This window comes from Mauremys mutica, chromosome 22, assembly GCF_020497125.1.
Source record: "Mauremys mutica isolate MM-2020 ecotype Southern chromosome 22, ASM2049712v1, whole genome shotgun sequence".
Taxonomy (NCBI): domain Eukaryota; kingdom Metazoa; phylum Chordata; order Testudines; family Geoemydidae; genus Mauremys; species Mauremys mutica.
Window position 1 is genome coordinate 5,114,745 of NC_059093.1, and position 19,891 is coordinate 5,134,635.

At 44.5% G+C, this 19,891-nt stretch overlaps 1 protein-coding gene across 9 annotated transcripts in view; it reads right to left on the reverse strand.

Annotated features, from left to right (window-relative positions):
- Positions 1–19,891, reverse strand: part of NCAM1 (neural cell adhesion molecule 1) — a 238,798-nt gene that overhangs the window by 40,620 nt on the left and 178,287 nt on the right. For 5 of the 9 annotated variants that reach the window (XM_044997308.1, XM_044997305.1, XM_044997312.1 and 2 more), the window contains exons 13-14: positions 17,054–17,185; positions 15,327–15,329 (exon numbers count right to left, since the gene is read on the reverse strand). In XM_044997308.1, the coding sequence (XP_044853243.1) occupies positions 15,327–15,329; positions 17,054–17,185 (135 nt within the window). The remainder of the gene's footprint in view (positions 1–15,326; positions 15,330–17,053; positions 17,186–19,891) is intronic. The other 4 variants (XM_044997309.1, XM_044997306.1, XM_044997313.1 and 1 more) reach the window with 1 other exon arrangement.

The window sequence follows — 19,891 nt, forward strand, 5'->3', positions numbered from 1 at the left end:
AGCATTTTTCATCAGTAGATTTCTAAGCGCTTTAAAAAGGGAGGTAACTATCATTTCCCCCTTTTTATTGGGATGGGGAAACTGAGGCACGGGCAGGTGACATGATTTACCCAAGGTCATACAGCTGGCCACTGGCAGAGTAGGAACAGAACCCAGATCTCCTGAGTCCCAGCCCAGCGCTCTATCTTGAATGGCTAAAATCGGTCAGATTTTCAGTAAGCGCTGAATACCTGCCCTCTGAAGAGCAAAGCCCTTTAAAACAGCTCTAATTGGGCACCTGAAAATTGAGGCACCCCGTATCATCAGTCAAAATACTTGGCTATCTGGCACTAATGCGAGATCCAGCATCTTTATTTCTCAGCACACACAATTATCGTCTGGTTATCTATTTCATTTTTTGCAAAATGTGATCAAAGGAGCAGCTCGCTTCCTTACCCCTGCGCCACCAGGTAAATGGGACTAAATTGTGACAAAGGCTGCCACAATTTGAAACACAGTGCAGCCACATCTACACAATCAAAGGCATCAGAAATGGTAAATACACTAGGGCTGAGAGAAAGAGAACAGGAAAGAAGGCTTCATAACGCACACAAGAGAAGCAAACGAAAAACAAAACGACATGCAAAACGACACAGCCAGGTCTTCATTCCTCATGGATGTCGCCCAATCAGTTTTCAGAGCAGGAGGAGGGGCTTGGGGCATTGGGGGAAAGGAAAGGACTGCTTCCATGCACGTGGTAAGGTTACTGGTGTTAGTTTTGTTTCCTAGTAAAACCCCAGCCCAAATGCTTTCCTGGCAATGTTCCAAAACAATAAGATGATTTAGAGTTAATGGGTAAAAAGCCAATTGCTTTGTGTGTTTCCAAACAATTTGCTTACCCAGGGAAGCAGAAAAGCAGGGGTTTCCCCCTCTCTTTATAGTGTGCATGGAGTGTTAAGTGAGGTTGCAACAATCACAATATTAAATTATTTCTTTTCTGGCTGCCATGAGCTTTAATTAGAAGCAATTTTATCTCCTTAACTGCAAGGATCAATCGTTTGCTTCCTGATTTCCTGGAGACCACCAGTTGCTGTAATTGTTAAATGACTTCTGATCCGGATTAATTCCCTTTCCTGACTGTGACAGATAATGTGTAGGAAGGATACAGTACTTTGGCAGGCGATGACCAGCAAAATATAGCTTCAATGGCGTTACTTCCGATGTAAAAAATGTAAAGCTTGGGCACTGATTATGGTGTGTGTGTGTGTGTGTGTGTGTGTGTGTGTGTGTGTGTGTATCGATATACAAATATAGGTTTCTAAAACCAGTTTCCATTCTTGCCACATTTATGCTTTTCTCATGATAAGAGAAAGTTTTGTTTTATGTTTATAAATGTTTATGTTTATAAATTAGCTTTTGGGGAGTTCCATAGGCTTTTTTATTTTGTGCCTTTTCATAGGCTGAAAAAAATTAGTGCCATCTAAAGAAAATCATTATCAGAATCGTATTTGCAAAGGAAAGGTCAACAAAATGTTGCAACAGTCATATGAAATATGCTGCTTTTCACTAGCTGAGGATCTGGCCCATATTTTCATACAAGTGTTCAGTAAAACTCAGGACAAAATCCCGTCCTCACTGAAAACAATCAGAGTTTTGCCACTGACTTCAATAGGGCTAGGATTTCACCGAGAGTGTGTTTCCAAAGGTTACAGTGTTCCCAGAGAAGCTGATTCTGTTGTGTTCTCACACTGAATGAATCAAAAGATTAAGCCATAGGTTTTCTGCATATAAAGCTATCTTTCTAGCTCAGCGCAGATGGTTGGCTTTTAGTTCTTCACATGCAGATAACAGGTGGTGAGCAATCTCTCCAAAAAGTTTACAGAAGAAATTTTGAGCAATGGAATTTAGAGGTCCCTAATTGCTGGGGGGTTTTAATTCCCCCGAGATCTAGTCAACCAATCAGAACAAAGTTTTTTACCTTCTGTTCACCAGCGTGGACGACATCATCAGCACCATGCAAGCCACATGACAAAGTCACATGATACGCACGCACATGATTGGTTGAAAGGAAAGTGGAGGAGGTCACATGGAAAATACAAAAAATTAAAAAACTGATGTAAACAATGGGCAAGGGAAAAAATCAACAACAGAATTACAGACTAAATAAAATATAAACAAAATTAAAATTAGCCAGTCTATATAAGAAACATTGGGGAGACAGTAAAATTGCCTGGAAATATAAGAATATTAAACCAGAGAAAGCACTGAGTTATGACACCAGTAAGTGTTAGGCACAGCTGCACCACTGCTTATTAATACCAAGTCAGGGAGCGAATAAACATTACTGAAGTGAAGGACCGTTGTCCCCGAACTTGGACAGCAGAAGGAATCCACAAGACTGTTGAAAAGAAAAAGGGAAGACATGTTATTCAGTAACAACCCAGGCACAAGAGGAGACAGAGAAACAGTCATCGCCAATGGTCTAGCAAGGATGGATCTTAGCACCTTGTATCAATTGAGCCTCGATTTCTGTAGGAAGAAAAATCTTTCTTAATAATAAGAGAAAAAAAATCCATTCATTTATTACTGAGGCTGATGTTGCTAATCACTAAAATGCAACCACGACTTGCTAAGTCCAGCAATCAGCTCTGAAAAGTACATAACTTGTATCTAACTAAACCAACCTAAAGACTCAGAAATAGATCAAACAAATCATATCCAAACAATGATAATGTGACATGGGGGCAGTTCCTGAATGGGGAGAGGGCAGAATTCATCTGCACTGAAAGTTAGTGACAGGTATGGCACAAGGAAGACATGGACATTGCTAAATAGAGACGGGAACGTGAACAGATTGTGAAGGGAGGGAATGCAGGACAGGAGGACTGGAGGCCACTGAACCTATTTGTGGTTTTCCTCTGCCCAAATTACTGTCCCCTTTAAACTTTACTGTCTGCATTAAAGTGTTTACCTGTCTTTGATTATACTTTGGGCAGTGATTCCCAATCACATGAAAGCTACTCTACTACACTCTGCACTGTAGCCTCAGTATAACTGAGCATCAAGCCATTGGTCTTTTTGATGCTCTTACCTGGCAAGACAGGGCATGTTACTACTTGGGCAAGAAGCAATGGTTAGAAAACAGAGAAAATGATTATAAAAATTCTATGTAATTACGTCATGCTCACAATTACAGAAATCCAAGTGGGCAGACTACAAATACACTCCTCTGCCTGGCTTCTGAAAGCAGAGGTTTTGCTTACAAATTATATGTATTAATTATGACAAATTCACAGGTCTTGCATTTCATGAAGGTCACTGCTGGTTCTTCTGGAAGGGAGTTCTATGGCTGTAAGACAGCTGCTGAGGAGGGTATGTTTCCGAATTCCCTATCATCTCACCTTATTATTCTTTTGCACTACAATTATTGTGGATGGTTTTGGTCATGGACAGGAGAAGCAACCTCAGAGATCAGACCACAACCTGCCTAGTGAGAACTTTATTTGAGGATAGCATTTTAAAAAGTGCCCAGAAGTCTTAGGAGGCTAAGTCTTATTGAAAGCCAAGGGCACGTAGGATCACAAGGCACTTAGGCATTTCTGAAAATTTTACCCCAAGACTAGAACCTTGACCTCTATCATGTCCTTGGTGGGCAGTCAACCAGGTTATCAGAGCACTGGCTGGTTGCTCCAGCCACGGCTGTGTGTTCTGCACCAGATGGAGTCTGATCGTTCATTTCCAAGTAGAGTATGTAGTGAGAATCTGGAGGTCATGGATACACGGGTTGCTATGGCCATGTCTGCATCACACAGGATGGAGCAAAGCAGACTGACCGCTCAAAGGGGAAAGTATTTTCAATCATGGGGTCTTCAGCCCTCATTATCTCATGTGTATGTGTTATTATGGCACATTCCTGGGTCTTGCATTGCAGCCTGAAGGTGGCAAGCTTAGCAGTCATTCTCAGTTCTTCTAGCAGGGAATTCCATAGGGAGTTCCGTAGGGAAGTTCCAGATTCCCATTGATCTCACCCCATTATTCCTATGGATCACAGGTGATTGTGATCAGAGGGGTGCAACCACCAGATGAGACACTATTGGGCAGATTTTATGCCAAAGGAATAAAAATCCAAGTCTCACTGTAAATCAGTGGAGACATGCTCTTAAATCCCTTAGGTGATTTTGAAAATCTCCTCCCATATGCTACATATCCTGCACAAAACAAACTCCAAAACATTTGGCCTCATTCGAAGTCCATTGTAGTCAACAGCAAAGTGACTTTGGGGGGCTTTGGATAAGACCCCCTGTTCATTTTTCTGTTCTGCCTTTAGGACTAGGGGTGTTAGGTAGCTATTCTCATAATTCGTTGGCCTTTAATTTCACCCAGTCTCTGTTTGAAAAAACGTTAGGGCAATACTTGAGCTGCTGTTCCAGCAGTAACAGTAATAAAATGATGCCAAGCCTCTGGAATGGCTGGCTGTTGCCAAGGTGGGTTTTTTTTTTTTTTCGGTCTTTGAATACAGCACATTAACATGCTGTAGAACAGCTTAGCATGGAAACGAACACCTCTGCTATTTACATAAATGTACTGAATAAACCAATGACAATGAGGCAGGAAGAGGCAGGATTCTGCGTACATCGAAAAAGTTGAACTCCCATTCACGATAAAAAACAGAGGCTTTACCTATATATTTTAAATTTTAGGGGATGAAAAATGTTTGACACAAACTAACATTTTGCATCTTTGTTCCTATTAAGCAACACTAAAAGATTTTGCATTTCTGACAGGAAATTCTATCTCCTAACTGCATCTGAGTCCAGAAATGCGGGAAAGGGCTGCAATCAACCCTTGCTTCCTGTAAGAAAAAAAACAAAACTGCATTAATAGCACTACTTATCGCCCCTCCAAAAAAAACCCAGGGAAACTGTGAGCAGAATAAAAAATACTCTTCTGCCAAATGAAGCAGCTCCCACTTTAAAAGCATTAGAAATTAGAATTCTGTACATTACACACACGAGAAAGATACTGAGAGGAAGAAACTGTTAACTGTGTTCACTGGCGGATAAAAGGAGACTTCATGCTAGATGCAAGACCAAAGACAGGGCTGGTGATACACAGCATGTTTTTCTCTCTTCTCGCAGCTTTGGACTGAACATCCTCCCAACCTCCCCTAAAAAAGACGTGTGTTTCATGCTTTTAGTATATCTGCTTCATGGCTTCCAACCCACTGCAAATAAACATGGTTTCATCTCAGGCGAACACACACACAAATAGTGTTACTGAAAACCAAAGCAAGCTAGCACACATCTGCCTGAGAATTCAGTGTTTGCAGAGTATATAGCTATGTTTTGCTCAATCACCTTGCCCCATCTCCCAGGATTGTATTGCTAATATTTGCCTGGATTGGTGCGAAATGCTACAAAGCTCCCGAAGTCACAGGTTGCGCAAAATGCATCGGACAGCCCTGTTCAGTGAAGTGGCCTGTGTGTTGCTTACCCTTCTGCCGGACACTATACAGTAAAACTGTTTGTTTGTTTTTTGTCTACACATCAACTAATGCCGTTGTGCTTTTTAGCTCTTTTGTTATTCTGCTGAGGTTTGTCACTGTAGTATCTAGGCCCATGAGGAAGAGCAGTCTAGTGGACAGGGCACTAACCTAGGAAACCTGGGCTGGATTTCCAGCTCAGCTAGACACAGATCTTCTGGCAACTGTTTATTCAAGACTGTGCCTCAATTCCCCTCTGTGTAAAATGGGGACAGTATTCCCCTCTTGTAGGATCAAATCCATTAATGATTTGGAGGTGCCTGGATACCAGGGTAATGAGCGCCATGTAAGTATCCAGACTGATCCATCGGGAGAATCCCAGCCCTCCTGATGAGGAAGTGCTCCTACCTCCCTGCGCTTCCTTCACCATTCCAATGCAGTATAGATGAGAAGAAAAATCATTCCATGAGCTGCCTCCCTACTGTCCTATTGCAAACAGTCCTTCCCCTGCTGACAGTCTGTCTCCTGGTCTTTGGGCCGTGTGCTGTTCTGGTCTAGCCAATGACTTCAGCATGGCTGTGCAGGGAAAACCACCAAGGGGAGTGACGGTACACAGCTTCCTGAATCTTCCTCTTCATTCTCATCTTCATCACCACCACCACCACTTCAGTTTTGACTGGATTTCCCTCAAACCCTCTCCAAAAAATGCTTGACGGAAAATGATCCTTTGGGGAGTGAGTGGAAGTGTTCATTAAATGTTAGTTTACACTATTTGATTTTTAAAAACTAAAAATCCCTGTGTTTCTAGTAAACCCTGTGTTTGCAATTTCCAACAAATGCTTGGCATGGGGGTGGGGGGGGCATGCTGGGGCCTTATCACCCGCATGCTCACACATCCATTAATGTCAGATTGTTGCTTAAGCTTTAAAAGACATCAAAATAACAAGGCATGTGTTTTGATTGCTGATGATGGAAGATCTACACTTTAACAACCAACACTCAGGACCAAGGGGGAGCAGTTCCCGTCTACTCACTCATCTGCTCTGTGCTTTCGGATCTGGTAGGAGGCTGGGTTGCTATGGAAACACGAAGGATAGGACAGGACATGTAAAGGTGAAGCATAGCATGAAAATAAAAATTAGGGGTGGGGGGGGAGAGGAAGAGGGAGATAAGGAGAAATGAAGCCTATTGAGGAGGAAACAGTCAGGGCTGCACACAATCCATGCCCCATATTTATAAATATTAGACAAAGGTTTCTATGTAAGTTGCGTCATGCTAGGATTCCCCACCCCCACTCCCACTGCAACACCAGAATTCCAGACAAAAAAGGGGCTCTTCCCTGTTTTCAGAACCTGTGACTGCAGCTGTGTGTTTCTCAGAGACGGCAGGAGCTCCCGCAGACCTTCGCAACGGCTTTGTTTCCAGAGATGCTTGTACCCTCAGAGTTCTGAGCTGAACCAAATCTCAAAGGAGCCAGACAAAGCTGCTGCAGTTTCACATGGTTTCTACCCAAAACAATAATTCTCTGGGATTCTCTGAAACCCAGCTCATGTTCACCCTAAACTTGGCTCTGGCTAAACCAACATCTGAATTGCCAGGATGCTGTCTCTGACATTGGCCAATATCTGCTGCTTCAAAGGAAGGTGCAAAAAGACCCCGCAGTGGACAATTAGAAGATAGCCTGCTCCTCCGAGATGGTTCTTTCTCACCCCCACTTGCCCCAAAGAAAAGACTTTCTATCCCTTCTATATTTGTTGTCCCATCCAGTGTGACTGGGTGTTCTCTGCCCAGTCCCTTATGGACTCCCGCTGAGCTCCGGCTCTCAACGATACCTGTGCCAGTGAGTTCAGGAGCACCACAATGGGCTCAGGCAAACCTCCAGCCTTACCTCCCTACCGTACCTAAGTATTGCCACACATACGGCAAGCAGCAGTGGGCTAAAAGGCAGGGCTACACGAACCAGCTCAGCTCTAACGGAACTTGGCCTGCCTTCTGCTGTTTGCGTTACGACCTCCAGGTGCCTTTACACTCCCCTGTGCTGCGTGTTCATACCCTTCCCTTTTCATTCTTCCAAACAATGGCTGTACTGGGAACCGAGGCAGAATCGAAAGAGGTGAGGTCCCATGGGCAGAGTTCACTTTCACTCTCCAGAAAAAAAAAAGAACGGCCTTAGAAGCAGCAATAAAGTATTGCACAGGTGGCATCTTTGAGGAGTGACAGATTCAAAGCCCCTTGCAGATGTTATGAACAGCACTCATCACTCCACACCAGAGAAGAAAGGCAGAGCGCACGAGCACAAATGCCAGCATCACTCCTGCCTGGATTGCTAGGAACCGTGGACCCAGAGCAAAACAAGTCTCCGTTTCCAAACGCCAGAGGGGCCACAGCATGACCCACAGTTGGGAGAGATTTTTTTTTAATAACACCAAGTAACATCCTTATCTTTTAAAAAACAGAGGAGCTGATAGTCTTCCCCATGGGGCACCAGCGCTAGTGCTGCAGGCTGGTGTGTAGGCAGCTAAGCCTGGGTTTAATTCCTCCTCCTTTCTCATGCTGGCATCAGTCATGAATGAGATGGGAGAGGGGGAGAGACCCCTGTGTGATTTGCAGCCTAAATCTGATGATGCAGATTTAAGAGGATCAAACAGCATAGAACGAAATTATTTCCTTCCGCAGCCCAAGGAGGCAACTTAGCATCAGACTTAGGGAGACACCAGCCATTATCTGTTGATCATTTCAGTATTTCCCTTTTTTGGCTAAGACGCTAACCTCTCTCGCTATCTGTTTTGCCAGAATGAGCTCAGAAAACTACCCTTTGACTGCACCAGCAGGCTACCCCCACAAAATGGGAATGGAATGCAAAATGCTAGGGGCGAAAGGTCCCACTGAAGTCCATGGCGAAACTCCCAATGACTTCACTCTACATCTTTCTATTGACTTCTCTTCCTCCATCTGGCTGGAAGGTTGAGTACCCATTTGCCTTCCTGTCTACTGCTTAGGAATTCAGCTTGCGCTATCCGCTGTCTCTTTACTGAGAGGGTTTAGTCTTTGCCCATGTAAAAGAAACCATGTTAGGCAGATTGCACCACAGCTGGTAGTGAGACACATGCAGAGCACAGCAAAGCAAAGCAAAGGCTCCCTTCATACTCACTGTCTGCGAAATGGGCGGATGGGGCAACAGGAGTTGCTAAAGAAAGAGAACGGAATGTGAAAGGGGGAAGAAAATCTTGTTAAATGCAGCCAAAGGAAGGAAAACAGGAAAGTGTGAAATGGTAGGATCCCTTTGGGGTAAGGGCTTTTTGACAAGCCTGTGCATAAGGAGAGGAGAATGAAAGACAAAGCTGCCTTCTGTTAAAGGGAAACAGACAGGCTCTGTATCTTGCAAGGCCTGTGTTCCTCTAACGTAAACTAATTTCTCCCCACTGCATCTCCAGTGAACACCACTTACTTCACTAAGTTGCTCCAGCTGTACGCCATGAGCCCAAACCAACGGCCATGGATTGCAATGGAGATAATGGCCAATGCATCAGGCCTCATGTAACTGAGAGCAGAATGTGGCCCTGTAAATGCCAGCAATGGTCAATTCCATTGATAAGAGACAAAGCAGGACAGAGACATGTGTCCCCTTCCACTGGTTTAAGGATGAGGGATGTGACCAAGTGTTATAAGGGAAGCAGAATCCTGAACTTGGGTCTTTGCAGATACAGAGTAGTGAAAACTAGTGTCATCCTTTATTTTGTCTTAAACTGGATTTATTTGTAATCTTTAATCCTTGTATGGGTCAGGGATCATTGACATGTTGTTCTTTTAAATTAAGGCATAAACAAAGGCATTTTAGTTCCCCTTTGAACCCCACCTGCACTGCAGCCAGAAGCTCGAGGGCCTTGAACTGAAGCAGCACGTGTGAGGCAAGTACGCAGCTCATGTTTGTTTTCAAACAGTTATGCGAGATGCTGCTAAAAATGAGTCTGGGGGGCTCGAGGGTGTACAACCAACAAACCAAACCAGAGACATCCTTCCAGCACCACAATCCGTGTGTGCACTGTTACACTATTAACGATCTGGGGGCCCATAGTCCTTCAGGTTCGGGAGAAACTGTTTTTCTCACTAATCGCCAGAATAAAGCAAACACCTCACACAATCATAACAACAGCAGGCATTACAAAACCACATCCCTTTGACATTCAAACAGAAATTCTCAGCAAGAAAACAGAGTTTTGGCTGGTACTAAAATGCAACTCCAGCATTCCTGTCCATAAAGTCTCTTGAAAGAAATCATGCTGTGGCCCCCACATCAGACTAGACTTTACTCCTCAAATGGTATGCTAAATCCACCCATATGAGACCTTCCACATTTATTCCTGATGGATTTACTTCAACAAACCATGAGATTACAGTTAACACAGATTTCTCTGCATGTAAATGTAGTAATAGTTATTCTTTTTAATTTCCAAAATGTATAGTAAGTATAATCTATAATTAGTCATACAAAAGCAAAATCTTTCTGTTTTAGGGGTTTTCCATGACTATCTACTTTCTCTTTCTCGCTCCCCAGCGATGCAGCAAATTAAGAAGTAACATTCAAGGAATTAAATTCTAAAGGTTATCAACTCAATCACTGAGGAAAGATTTAGTGACAAATCTTAACAATACTGGCTCTCCAATCTTTATTCCCCTTACTCTCTCCAAACTGCAATCAGTATCTTCTTTATCAAGCAGATTGTCTGTTTTCCATCTGGCAACATTTTGATAGCGGATACTTTTTTAAAAAGTGGGAAATTGCTTGCTGTGTTTAGATGGTTTCGGGGATCACGCGGGGGGGGGGGGGGGCGGGGGCTTGTTGGTTAATGGTATCACAGTACAGGTCCTGATCACTGATGCTTTCTGTAACAGAATGCACCTAATTTGGTGGCTAAATATTTTCAATTTTAGACATCCGGCCTTGGCCAGCTTTGTTCTTACATGCCCTGTTAATGCTCTATTACTTTAATGTATTAATGCAAACTTCACACAGCAGACACCTGTCAAGAAGGTCACCTTGCTGTCTAAGAACATGTCCCATTTATTAGCATGTCCCCCTTTATTCTAAGGCACAAGAATCAGCTTTTCCTGATGTGATGTGTTAATACAGGGTGCATTAGCGCCAAGATGGGAGCTTCCAACCCACTGGGCACAGAGGCGTCAAACAGAATTCTGGATGGCGTCCAATGGCCAAGCTCACATTTGATCCCTTGAAAATTCCATAGCTCACCGGATTGTCCTGTAAGGGATCTGACCAGTGACTTCAGCTCTATCGCACACAGAGCTGCAGCTCTCACTCCGAGTTCAAGAGGTATACACTAGATTAATGAAAAAAGGCTGGCTTGAACACCTTGGACAGTCCTCAGTCTCACTGATGTCCATGGATTGGGGGATCAATCTTTTTGAATAGGTTGGAACTGGCTACAGTAAACAGCTTTGCTTTGTATGATTTAGTAATCCTGATGCTCCTTGCAACCTGGTCAAGAATGCCCATAGGCTACTGCTGCCTTATGAGATTTCCCACATGGAGTGTGATGGTGTTAGTGGCCAAGGGAGTCAGGGTGGCATCTGCAATAACTATGTAATAATCTGCACCTGTCCTCTCTGTTCACTGGCTCTTCTTAGGGGGTGTATTCATGTAACATTATGGTGCTTCCTCCACAATCCACTTGGAAAAGTTCTTAGAATATCAGTGGTGGTCTAAGATGTCAAACATGTTGTATTATAGGTGCAACGCCTCTCCTTGAAATAGCTCTCTGCTCATCAGGCCCACACAGCCGCACGGCTCATAAGCTTGCTCTTGGCTGGAAGTTCTTCATACGACCCAGCCGCAACAATCAGCTAAAAGTGGTTTGTTTTGTTCTTTAATTCTTTAAACTCATTCATTTAAGATGTGGTTGAGGACATCAACATTATTGCCACACTGCCCCTCAAACCACAAGCCATTTAAAGTGCTACCGTCTCACTTCTTTCATGGTTAATTAGGGCTGGCTGACTCACTGCAGCACATTTGGAGAGGTGTCACCATCAAAATATTTTCATAACCCCAGGACAAAATAGTGACAAACTTAAACATGTTTTGTTATTCTATCAACATGTTTGCTCCTGGAGTTTAAAAATATGCTCTAAGTTTCGCATCAATTACGTTTTCAGTGGCTTTCAAAGAATAAACCAAGATGATGATGATGATTTGAAGCGTTCTATCTTTGCTTCTGCAAACTTATCTAAATGGCAAAAGGGGCACTTGGGACTAAGAGCATTGGCTACTATTCCTGGGGCATCTTCAGAACAGCAGATATTGAAACGGAACTGTTTTCTGTTCCTCTTCCCGCTGAGTAGCAATGTAAGAATTGTCCAGAAACTGGTGATCTTTAACTTGAATTAACTTATTTATCAGGATTGAGAGAATATAATGTATTTGTCAGGAGTAAGACAGTCTTCGTTATCTGCTTTAAATTTAAGAAACATATGCAAACCTGAAAATCTTATGTCAGTATCATCATGCAAATCAGTTACACAGTCCCCTACAAAAATAAGTGCTAAGGTGCTTACAGCATTCTTTTTGCAGGACTCACTTTCTGTCTGAAAAACTGCTGCATGAAAAGTAGCCATTGCTTCCTGCCTTCCTACTGAGGGCCAGATTCTGATATCTTTACTCATGTGGAAGACCATCTTTACTCCACAAGTGATTCCACTGATGTCAGGACTATTCTATCTTAGTCTTTTTAAGTTCTTGTGCAGCTCTCCTTCACTGATCAACAGCTTCTGCTGGTGAGAGAGACAAGCTTTCGAGCTTACACAGCTCTTCACCGGGTGTTTCTCTCACCAACAAAAGCTGATTCAACAAAAAGATATTCCCTCACCCACCCTGTCTCTCTAATATCCTGGGATCAACAAAGCTACAATGGTCATGTAGGCATTTCTGAAAACTTTACTCACTGTGACTAGCATCTGTCAGGTGTGGTTCTATTTTTCTCATTTCCTGTCACTAGGGGAAATTGTGTGGAGTTTTCAAAAAATGGTGTAATTAAATGTTTTAGGTACCCCGTGCTATGTGTTTATATTAGCACGGACAAGGCTGATGAAGACTACTCATGGAACAAAGTCCTATTCAGCACGAGTAAAAAGCATGAGATTGTAGCCCTCAGCATCAATCTCAGCCTCCTTTCTGCTACTCCTTCTACAATGCTGAGTCCCCCAGCCCAAGACCCGAGGAGGCAGCACTGTGCCATGTTTTCCAAGGAACCTCAGTGCATCACATACATCCAAAAGTATTCCCTTGGCTTCCCTTTGCCACAATATTCCCAAATAATTTAGAAGAGCAAAGCTGGTGTGAAATTCCATCCCAAAACCTTGCTGACTCCCAGAGGGTCTTTCCTGGTCTGATCTTCCATCAGTTGCATGAACAAATCAAACCATTTCAAAAGCCCCTGAGGTAATACAATATGGTGTATTCTTATGGAGCCGCCTTCACGCACACATTCACAGAGAACATCAGAGTCTCTTGTAAGCTGGAGGAAAGGAAAGGAAAGTTGCAAAGAGATTGAAAGATGGAGGAGTATAAGAGGCAGAGACAGGGCTTCGGACAACTAGGGTGGTGCTAGTGAATGGAGTGCCACTGTCAAGGGAGATGTGTCAGGGAGGAGGCTGAGGTGGAAGGAGCAGTTCAGAGGCAGGAGAAGTTGGCTGAGGCAAAGCCATGATACGTCCTGAAAACCAGGAGGGCAACTCTGAGCCTGATTCAGAGCAAGGTGGGATGGCAGAGAAGGGGATGGGAGCAGGTAGAAAAAGAGTGAAAAGGAAACAGTATTGCAATAATGATGCTCCAATCCCTCAGAGCTCTTCTGCTAAGCAAGCTTGTCCAATGTCTGCTCTAACTTCCTCAGCTCCCTAGAGGCACTGGGCCCTTCACAGCCTGATCTTCATTCCTTATCAGGGGCCTGATTCTGCCACCTGATTCAAGTGGCATCTGGTGCTTACCCAGAGTGGTCGCAATGGACACAGTGGGGTGGCCTGTGTGAGTACATGCTGCTCACCATCAAGGTGGTAGACTTGGGCCCTAACGTAAGAGCATGTTAAATCACTATTCTGGTTAGATTTTGTCCACTTTCAGGTATTCGATCCCCACAACAGATTCCAGCCATCCTGTCTACATAATCACAGGACAGATCACTGTGTCCAGCCTGCCTTACCTACTCTCTATAAAGTTGCACCATGGTGAGTCTCTGTGGTCATCCATCATCATTTCCACGGGTGTTTCTACAATGACCTACAGGAGAACCCAACAGCTGTCCTGACCAAGATGGACAGCTCTCTCATCACTCTATGCTTTGCTCCTTCTTTCACTCTATTCCCCCACATGGAACAACCTCCACGAATCATTTTACATCTCCTCCTCACACCTGGTCTCCCATCACCATCTCCTCTAGTTTCATCTGCTCCAACAATCACATTGCAAGAGGTAGGTGGTGCATTTGTCCAGATTAAGCTGTGAAAACTCCATGAGCAGTACGTCTCAGCCTGTATCAGCTGACATGCCAGGGCACCTGCAGCTCTGTCCCATCTAACAGGAGAAGACACATTTTGGTCCAGAAAACCAAATTCTAGATGATGGCTCCATTCTTTAAAACATAGTGAAAAATGTCATATTACAGGTGTGATTTAACTCTGCTGTTGTAAGAGCCATAGAATTGTCACCAGATGATGTGCATGTGGCTTGGCTGCCACATCTGGAGCTATGACTGTGAGCATGGCTTTTGATATCCTTTTTTTGCTGCATAATTCAGTCATTTTCCCCCCTCTCTTTATGGCATTCATCATCATAGAGCTAAGTGCCTGTGTCTTTATCTCCCCAGCATATCACTTCTGTTGTCCAATTCAGAACACGCTGCCAAACCAATTGCTAGATGGCTATAATACTAACTGTGATTAACTTTATATGAGGTATAAATTACTTCTGCTAAAATTATAGGTGCCAAACAATGTAGGCAGAATACTGCACGCATGTCCAGGAATCACAATAGGTAAGACATTTCTTCCCATTGACCTTATCCTATTTGTAATTGGTACAATCTCAAATTCTATCAGCCACCTCTATACATATCTATCTAGCTATGTGTTAGTCAACCCACTGATCTATCTAGTGATCTACCCAAACTTTGATTTTCCTATAAAACCACAGTATTTCACCACCAATAACTCAAGAATCCTATGGGTAAAATCCTGGCCCTACTGAAGTCAACAGCAATCTCTTAACTTCAGTGAAGCCAGAATTTCACAACATATATCTACTGATACACTTTTCGGGAGCTGCAATATCTTCTGGCAAGTTTCTGAGAACACAAACATGGTGGTAACAGCTCAGTAAAGGCTGCCACTAGAATTCTGGCCACAGGATCAGCTCACCAGAAGGGAGTATGTCGTAATACAGCAAGCAGCTGCTACTGCAATTCTCACCCAGCTGAAGTGGCATCTCCTCACTGCCATGCTGTTAATCTGAAAGGCAGGAATAGCTATGGAATATGTGATGAACGCTTTTTGACTAAGCCTGGATGACAAACCAAAGTGTTCTAAATAAACAAACCCATCAAACCCATCATTAATTTTCTTCAGTTAATTTTGGATTTGTGCCGGTGGAGAAGGAGCTATGTCTGTGCACTAAAGGGAAAGTGGCTGCAATCCATTTAATTGCTGGAGGACTGTAAGTGCTACTAAGAATAGAGCTTGTTAAAAGGAGGGGGGAAATTGTGAACATTTTCTCAAAAATTTTCCCCCTTTACTTCCAAATTTTGAAAAAATGCAGAATTTTTGAAAATTCATGAGTTGGCAGAAAAACAAAAAAAACCTTCTTAAATGTTGAAGCTCTTTGCTGTTTGTTTTTCTGAATGTCTAAAGTTCATGAAAACATGAAAAATTGTAATGAGTGCTAACCTAGAAACATTCTGCTACTCCACTCCGCTACTGCTGATCCAGCAGCGCCCTTACCTTTAGAAAAAATCCTTGCAAGTGGCAAACCTTTGATATTGCATGCTGTACAACAGGGAAAAGGCCTCTGAGCTCAGTTCAACAGAGAGCCACATTACGCAGAACAGAATGGCTACTCTAGGGTCAGTGTTATTAGGAGATGCCTAGTATCAGCTACTTTTTTCTAAGGACAAGGAGAGGGAGAAAAAACTACATTAAATGCTAGAGCTAGGGCATGTTAGGGGAGCATTCCAGGGATGGCTAGAAAGAAAGAGAGATGTAGAGAGGCACTTACGTGAACGAGGAATGCCTGCGATTTTCCATAGATGGAACACAGACAAAAAGAAAAGAAATACACCCAAAAACAAAAATGTCAAAGAGATGAAGGGAGGTGATAGAGACCATGGAGCTGGAAATTCAAAACAACAGGTGCTGTACTCAGTGGAGAGGGGTCAGACAAGGGGATTACTGCAACAAGGTGAGAAGTAATACAGGATTTGGCTTGCCATATGGGACTGGGTTCTCTTGGAACACGCTGCTTGCACCATTCTGTACAAGCTGCACTGTTCAGTGCTGCTGGGCTTGATAGCCAGGGTGATCAGGAGTGTGGCTACCTATGGGACTGTGCAAAACTCTGAGGGGCTCCAGAACGATCAGTGGCAGCGTGCTAGAGCATCACGGAGGAGGCAGCTCTGAACTCCTGACAGCGCCTGCAAAGCGTCGTTAGCTTGAGCAGAGCCAGGAGAGCGGGAGATGCATGTGGACATGTTCAGGCGCACCCTTGTGAAGGGGGTGAACACCACATCGAACGCCATGCGGGAGTGTGGCAGGAATGCACAAGGAGTCAACTCGGACTGACCGAGGATCTTAAGTCCTTGGCTGGGGTCAGATATAAGGCTCCATATAAAGCAAACATCAGCTCTTCCCTTCTGGCTCCAGTATGCTGCTCCATGCACATGGAATGTCATTATTTCCTCTTTTTCCCAGCTGGCAGAATTCGCACTCCATCCCCCCCTCCAAAAATCAAACCTGATTTTGGCTCCAGGGATTTTTGCTCACGGTTGAGGTGGGGAGGGGAGGCCCCAGGCTGCAGAGAAGCATCCCACTGACAGATGGAGATGATTCAGGGCAAGGCGGGTGAACATTTTAACAGAGCAAACAGCGGCGCAGTGAAATAACCTTTCCTCCCTCCTGCAGTTTCAAACTCATTCTCATGGCAGCTTCTCTGACATCCACCCGATTCCTCCCCTAGCCACCAAGCAACAAAAAAACCCCTGTAGCTTCAACTGGGAGACCCGGCCCTTCTCAATGGGCTGCTTGCTTGTATTATAAAAATGCCTGATTGCCTGCTGCCCAAGTCTCCTGGAGAGTAGAACATTTGTTGCAACCATGGGGGTGTGGCCCAATACAAAATCCCACCCTTGGAAGAGGGAAAATATTAATGATGGAATCTGACAAAATCACAAAAGCTCAATAGACTTTGCAAAGGGTGCACGGAGACCTGCAAGAGAAAGAGGCACTGCCCAGGCACAGCGGGGATCCCCTGGGGAAAGCCAGGGAGAGAACCAAAGAGGCAAAGGGAGGGGGGAAGGGTTGATGTTTACTTACGAACTGGCTGGGTCTTGAACTGAGACACCGCACTGATCTCTCCCAGGCCCTTGCCATTGACGGCTGACAGTCTGATGGCATAGGTTGTCTCTGGCTTCAGGCCCATGATGGTGATAATGCCCTCCATGTTTGCTGTTGTAGAAACGAGAGGGCGGGGGGAGAAAGGGAAGAGTGGGGGTTTGAACAGACAGTCAGTACAAGCCCATTTGTATATTCTGTAATGCCAGGTGCACACACGTAGCGTGGGCTGTGCCTGGCCCTGCATGAAAGCCCCAGGAACAAAGCCACCCTCTTTTGCGGATAGTTTAGTGCAAAGACTGCAGGGCTAGCATTGCCGCCTGCGCCTTTCAAAGGAATTGGGATGAGGTGAGGCCCAGAGCAGCACCAAGGGGAGCAACCGCTGCACCTGTCAGTCACTGGGGCTCTCCGAGGAGTGATCCTACATACCCCGATGCGGGGCTGTGGCTGAAGAGCGCACAGAGCCCAGTGCTGCTCAGCTGCTGGAGAGTGGCTCCCCGAACGCTTCACAGAGACACTCCATCAGCAGCCAAAGCAAGGCAAGCGACAGAGGAACTGGGAAAGCAGATGTGGCAGCACAATCGTTCACGTGACGTTTAACCACACTGCGGAATAAAGCCACTGCTCTCCCCCCAGACAGAACAAGGGGTCTGCACAGCGTGGGGGCATGTGACATCTCTAGGGCATTGGCTTCCAAGAGCCTGGCACACTCCAGGATCCTACGTGTTCCCATCTACCCCTTTAGCGCCTCCTGCATCCATGTGCAGTGCTCAAGGTCTGACATCTGGGCTTGTAAACAGTGCAAGTCACTGAGAAAGAATCAACATGTGCCCCTGCAGTGAGAACAGGAGCTTTGTTCCTGCATGCTGGGGAGCATACATACGCAGGGGAGGCTGCTTTGTCAAGGCAGCCACAGTGCATCTCTGCTCAGCAGAGAAGAATAAACGTGATGTGCTGGATGGGCGAGCCATCAGACAGAGGATCCCGGCAATGGAAAAGCTCTGGGAAAAATCGCTGCTTTCCACCTGAATGGCTCACTGCTCCATGTGCACTCAGGGTTTGTACTTCATGTTGTTTGTGGGCCATTGCTTGCCATATGCAAGGCAGAATGTCTCACCCTCCTTACAAACCTCCCAAGATTCTGGTTGTAGGGTCTAGGCTGTGTTTTGTTGCATCATGCAACTTAGTATTCAATACTAGCAGGGACAAGCAATGCCTCAAGGGGAAATCAGACCCCACAGAGCACACTGTCACATGCTGGATTCTTTAGAAGTCGGGGCCAAGAAAACAATTTGCCATTTGTCTACAGTATCATGAGATCCTCGGTTTAAGCTTTGCAGGCTGGTGGTACTGGAGGTTCTGCAGCCAGCCTAGAGGTTTTACATATCATCTAACTCCTAACCCACCTCAAAGGTTGACAAGAATCATTTCAGATTCCTCGCCTTGCCCCAGATACCACAGCCTCTGCATGACCCTGAGCCATCACCTTGGGGAGAGATTTCCCTTCTTCCTGACACAGCACAATTTAAAAGCAGAAACCCCGGAGGCGCAGGCGATCGATGCGAGAGAAGCAGTACAGCTATCTGTCTGCTCGACTCCTATCGAACTGACTGGGAGCCAAGCCTCCGGCAAGAGAACAGGCTGCAACCCTCCCTCAGGAATCAAGCCGTGAGGCTCAGACATAGCTTAAGGAGAGAGGTGGGCGGGGGGACTGAGTGAGGTTTTTATTGTCTGAACTAAAGAAAATCTATTGCCACTTCACAGAAAGGAAGGAAGAAATGGAGAAACCAAACATGATTCTAGCTATGGCAATGCGATTCCTGTGGCGGGCAACGGCCCTACAGTGCTATGGGAATACAAATAATAACACCTATGGGACGGGTGGTAGAACCCTCTGGAACAAGATTCTCCCTCCACCAGCCCCATCAGTGCCAAACCGTCTTGGTTTACTGGACTCCAGGGGCACTATAAGGTGTACAGATTTGCACAGACAGTCGCCATGCTGTAGGATTTGATGGGTGTTTCACCTCTTGGGGGGAAGGGAATTTAGATTCTGCGGGCTGGTCGCTCTTTGTAGTTTATGGCAGCGCTGCACAGAGTGTCTTGGGCAGGAGGTACAAACCAATATATATAAATGAAACCATTATGCAGATTAATGGGGCAGCTTCATCTGGGTCCTGTGTGCAGAGCTGGTCACCCCATCTCGAACAGGGTATTTAAGATTCTTTAAGTTTTCACTGAAAAATTCCCAGGTTTTACCAAGTTATTTTTTAGTGTTTACTGATTTTCACCTGAATTTTGGACCAAATATATGAAAATACTGATTATGTAAAGAAAATGCAATACACTATGCTAGGAAGACATGTTTGTTAATAAGTTAGTCTAAGCGTAAATGTGAGGCTGTCTGTTAAAGGAAGGCAATACAGTGGCAGATAAATATACACGTGCGCCCATATGTGCATGTATTGTTAATATACAGTTCATTAAATAAACCATAGCATGAAACTGCTTTTCTGTTCAATACTTTATTTTTCTCTATTAGTTGCTTTTATTCTGGTTTCCCGTCTCCCAATATTAAATGTGATATTGACTCAGAAAAACGTAACACTATTTTTTTTGCACTGATTTTCATCCATTTTTTAAATTTTTGTAACACTTAAATTCCTGGGAAATTTTAACCAAATAAATACTGAAAATGAAGGGCCTTGAGGATATTGCAGAACTAGAGAGGGTACAGAGAACAACAATGAGAATGACTGGGGGCCTTGGAGGTTGAAAGGACGGGGACTATTTACCTTAGAAAGGAGACGAAGAAGAGGG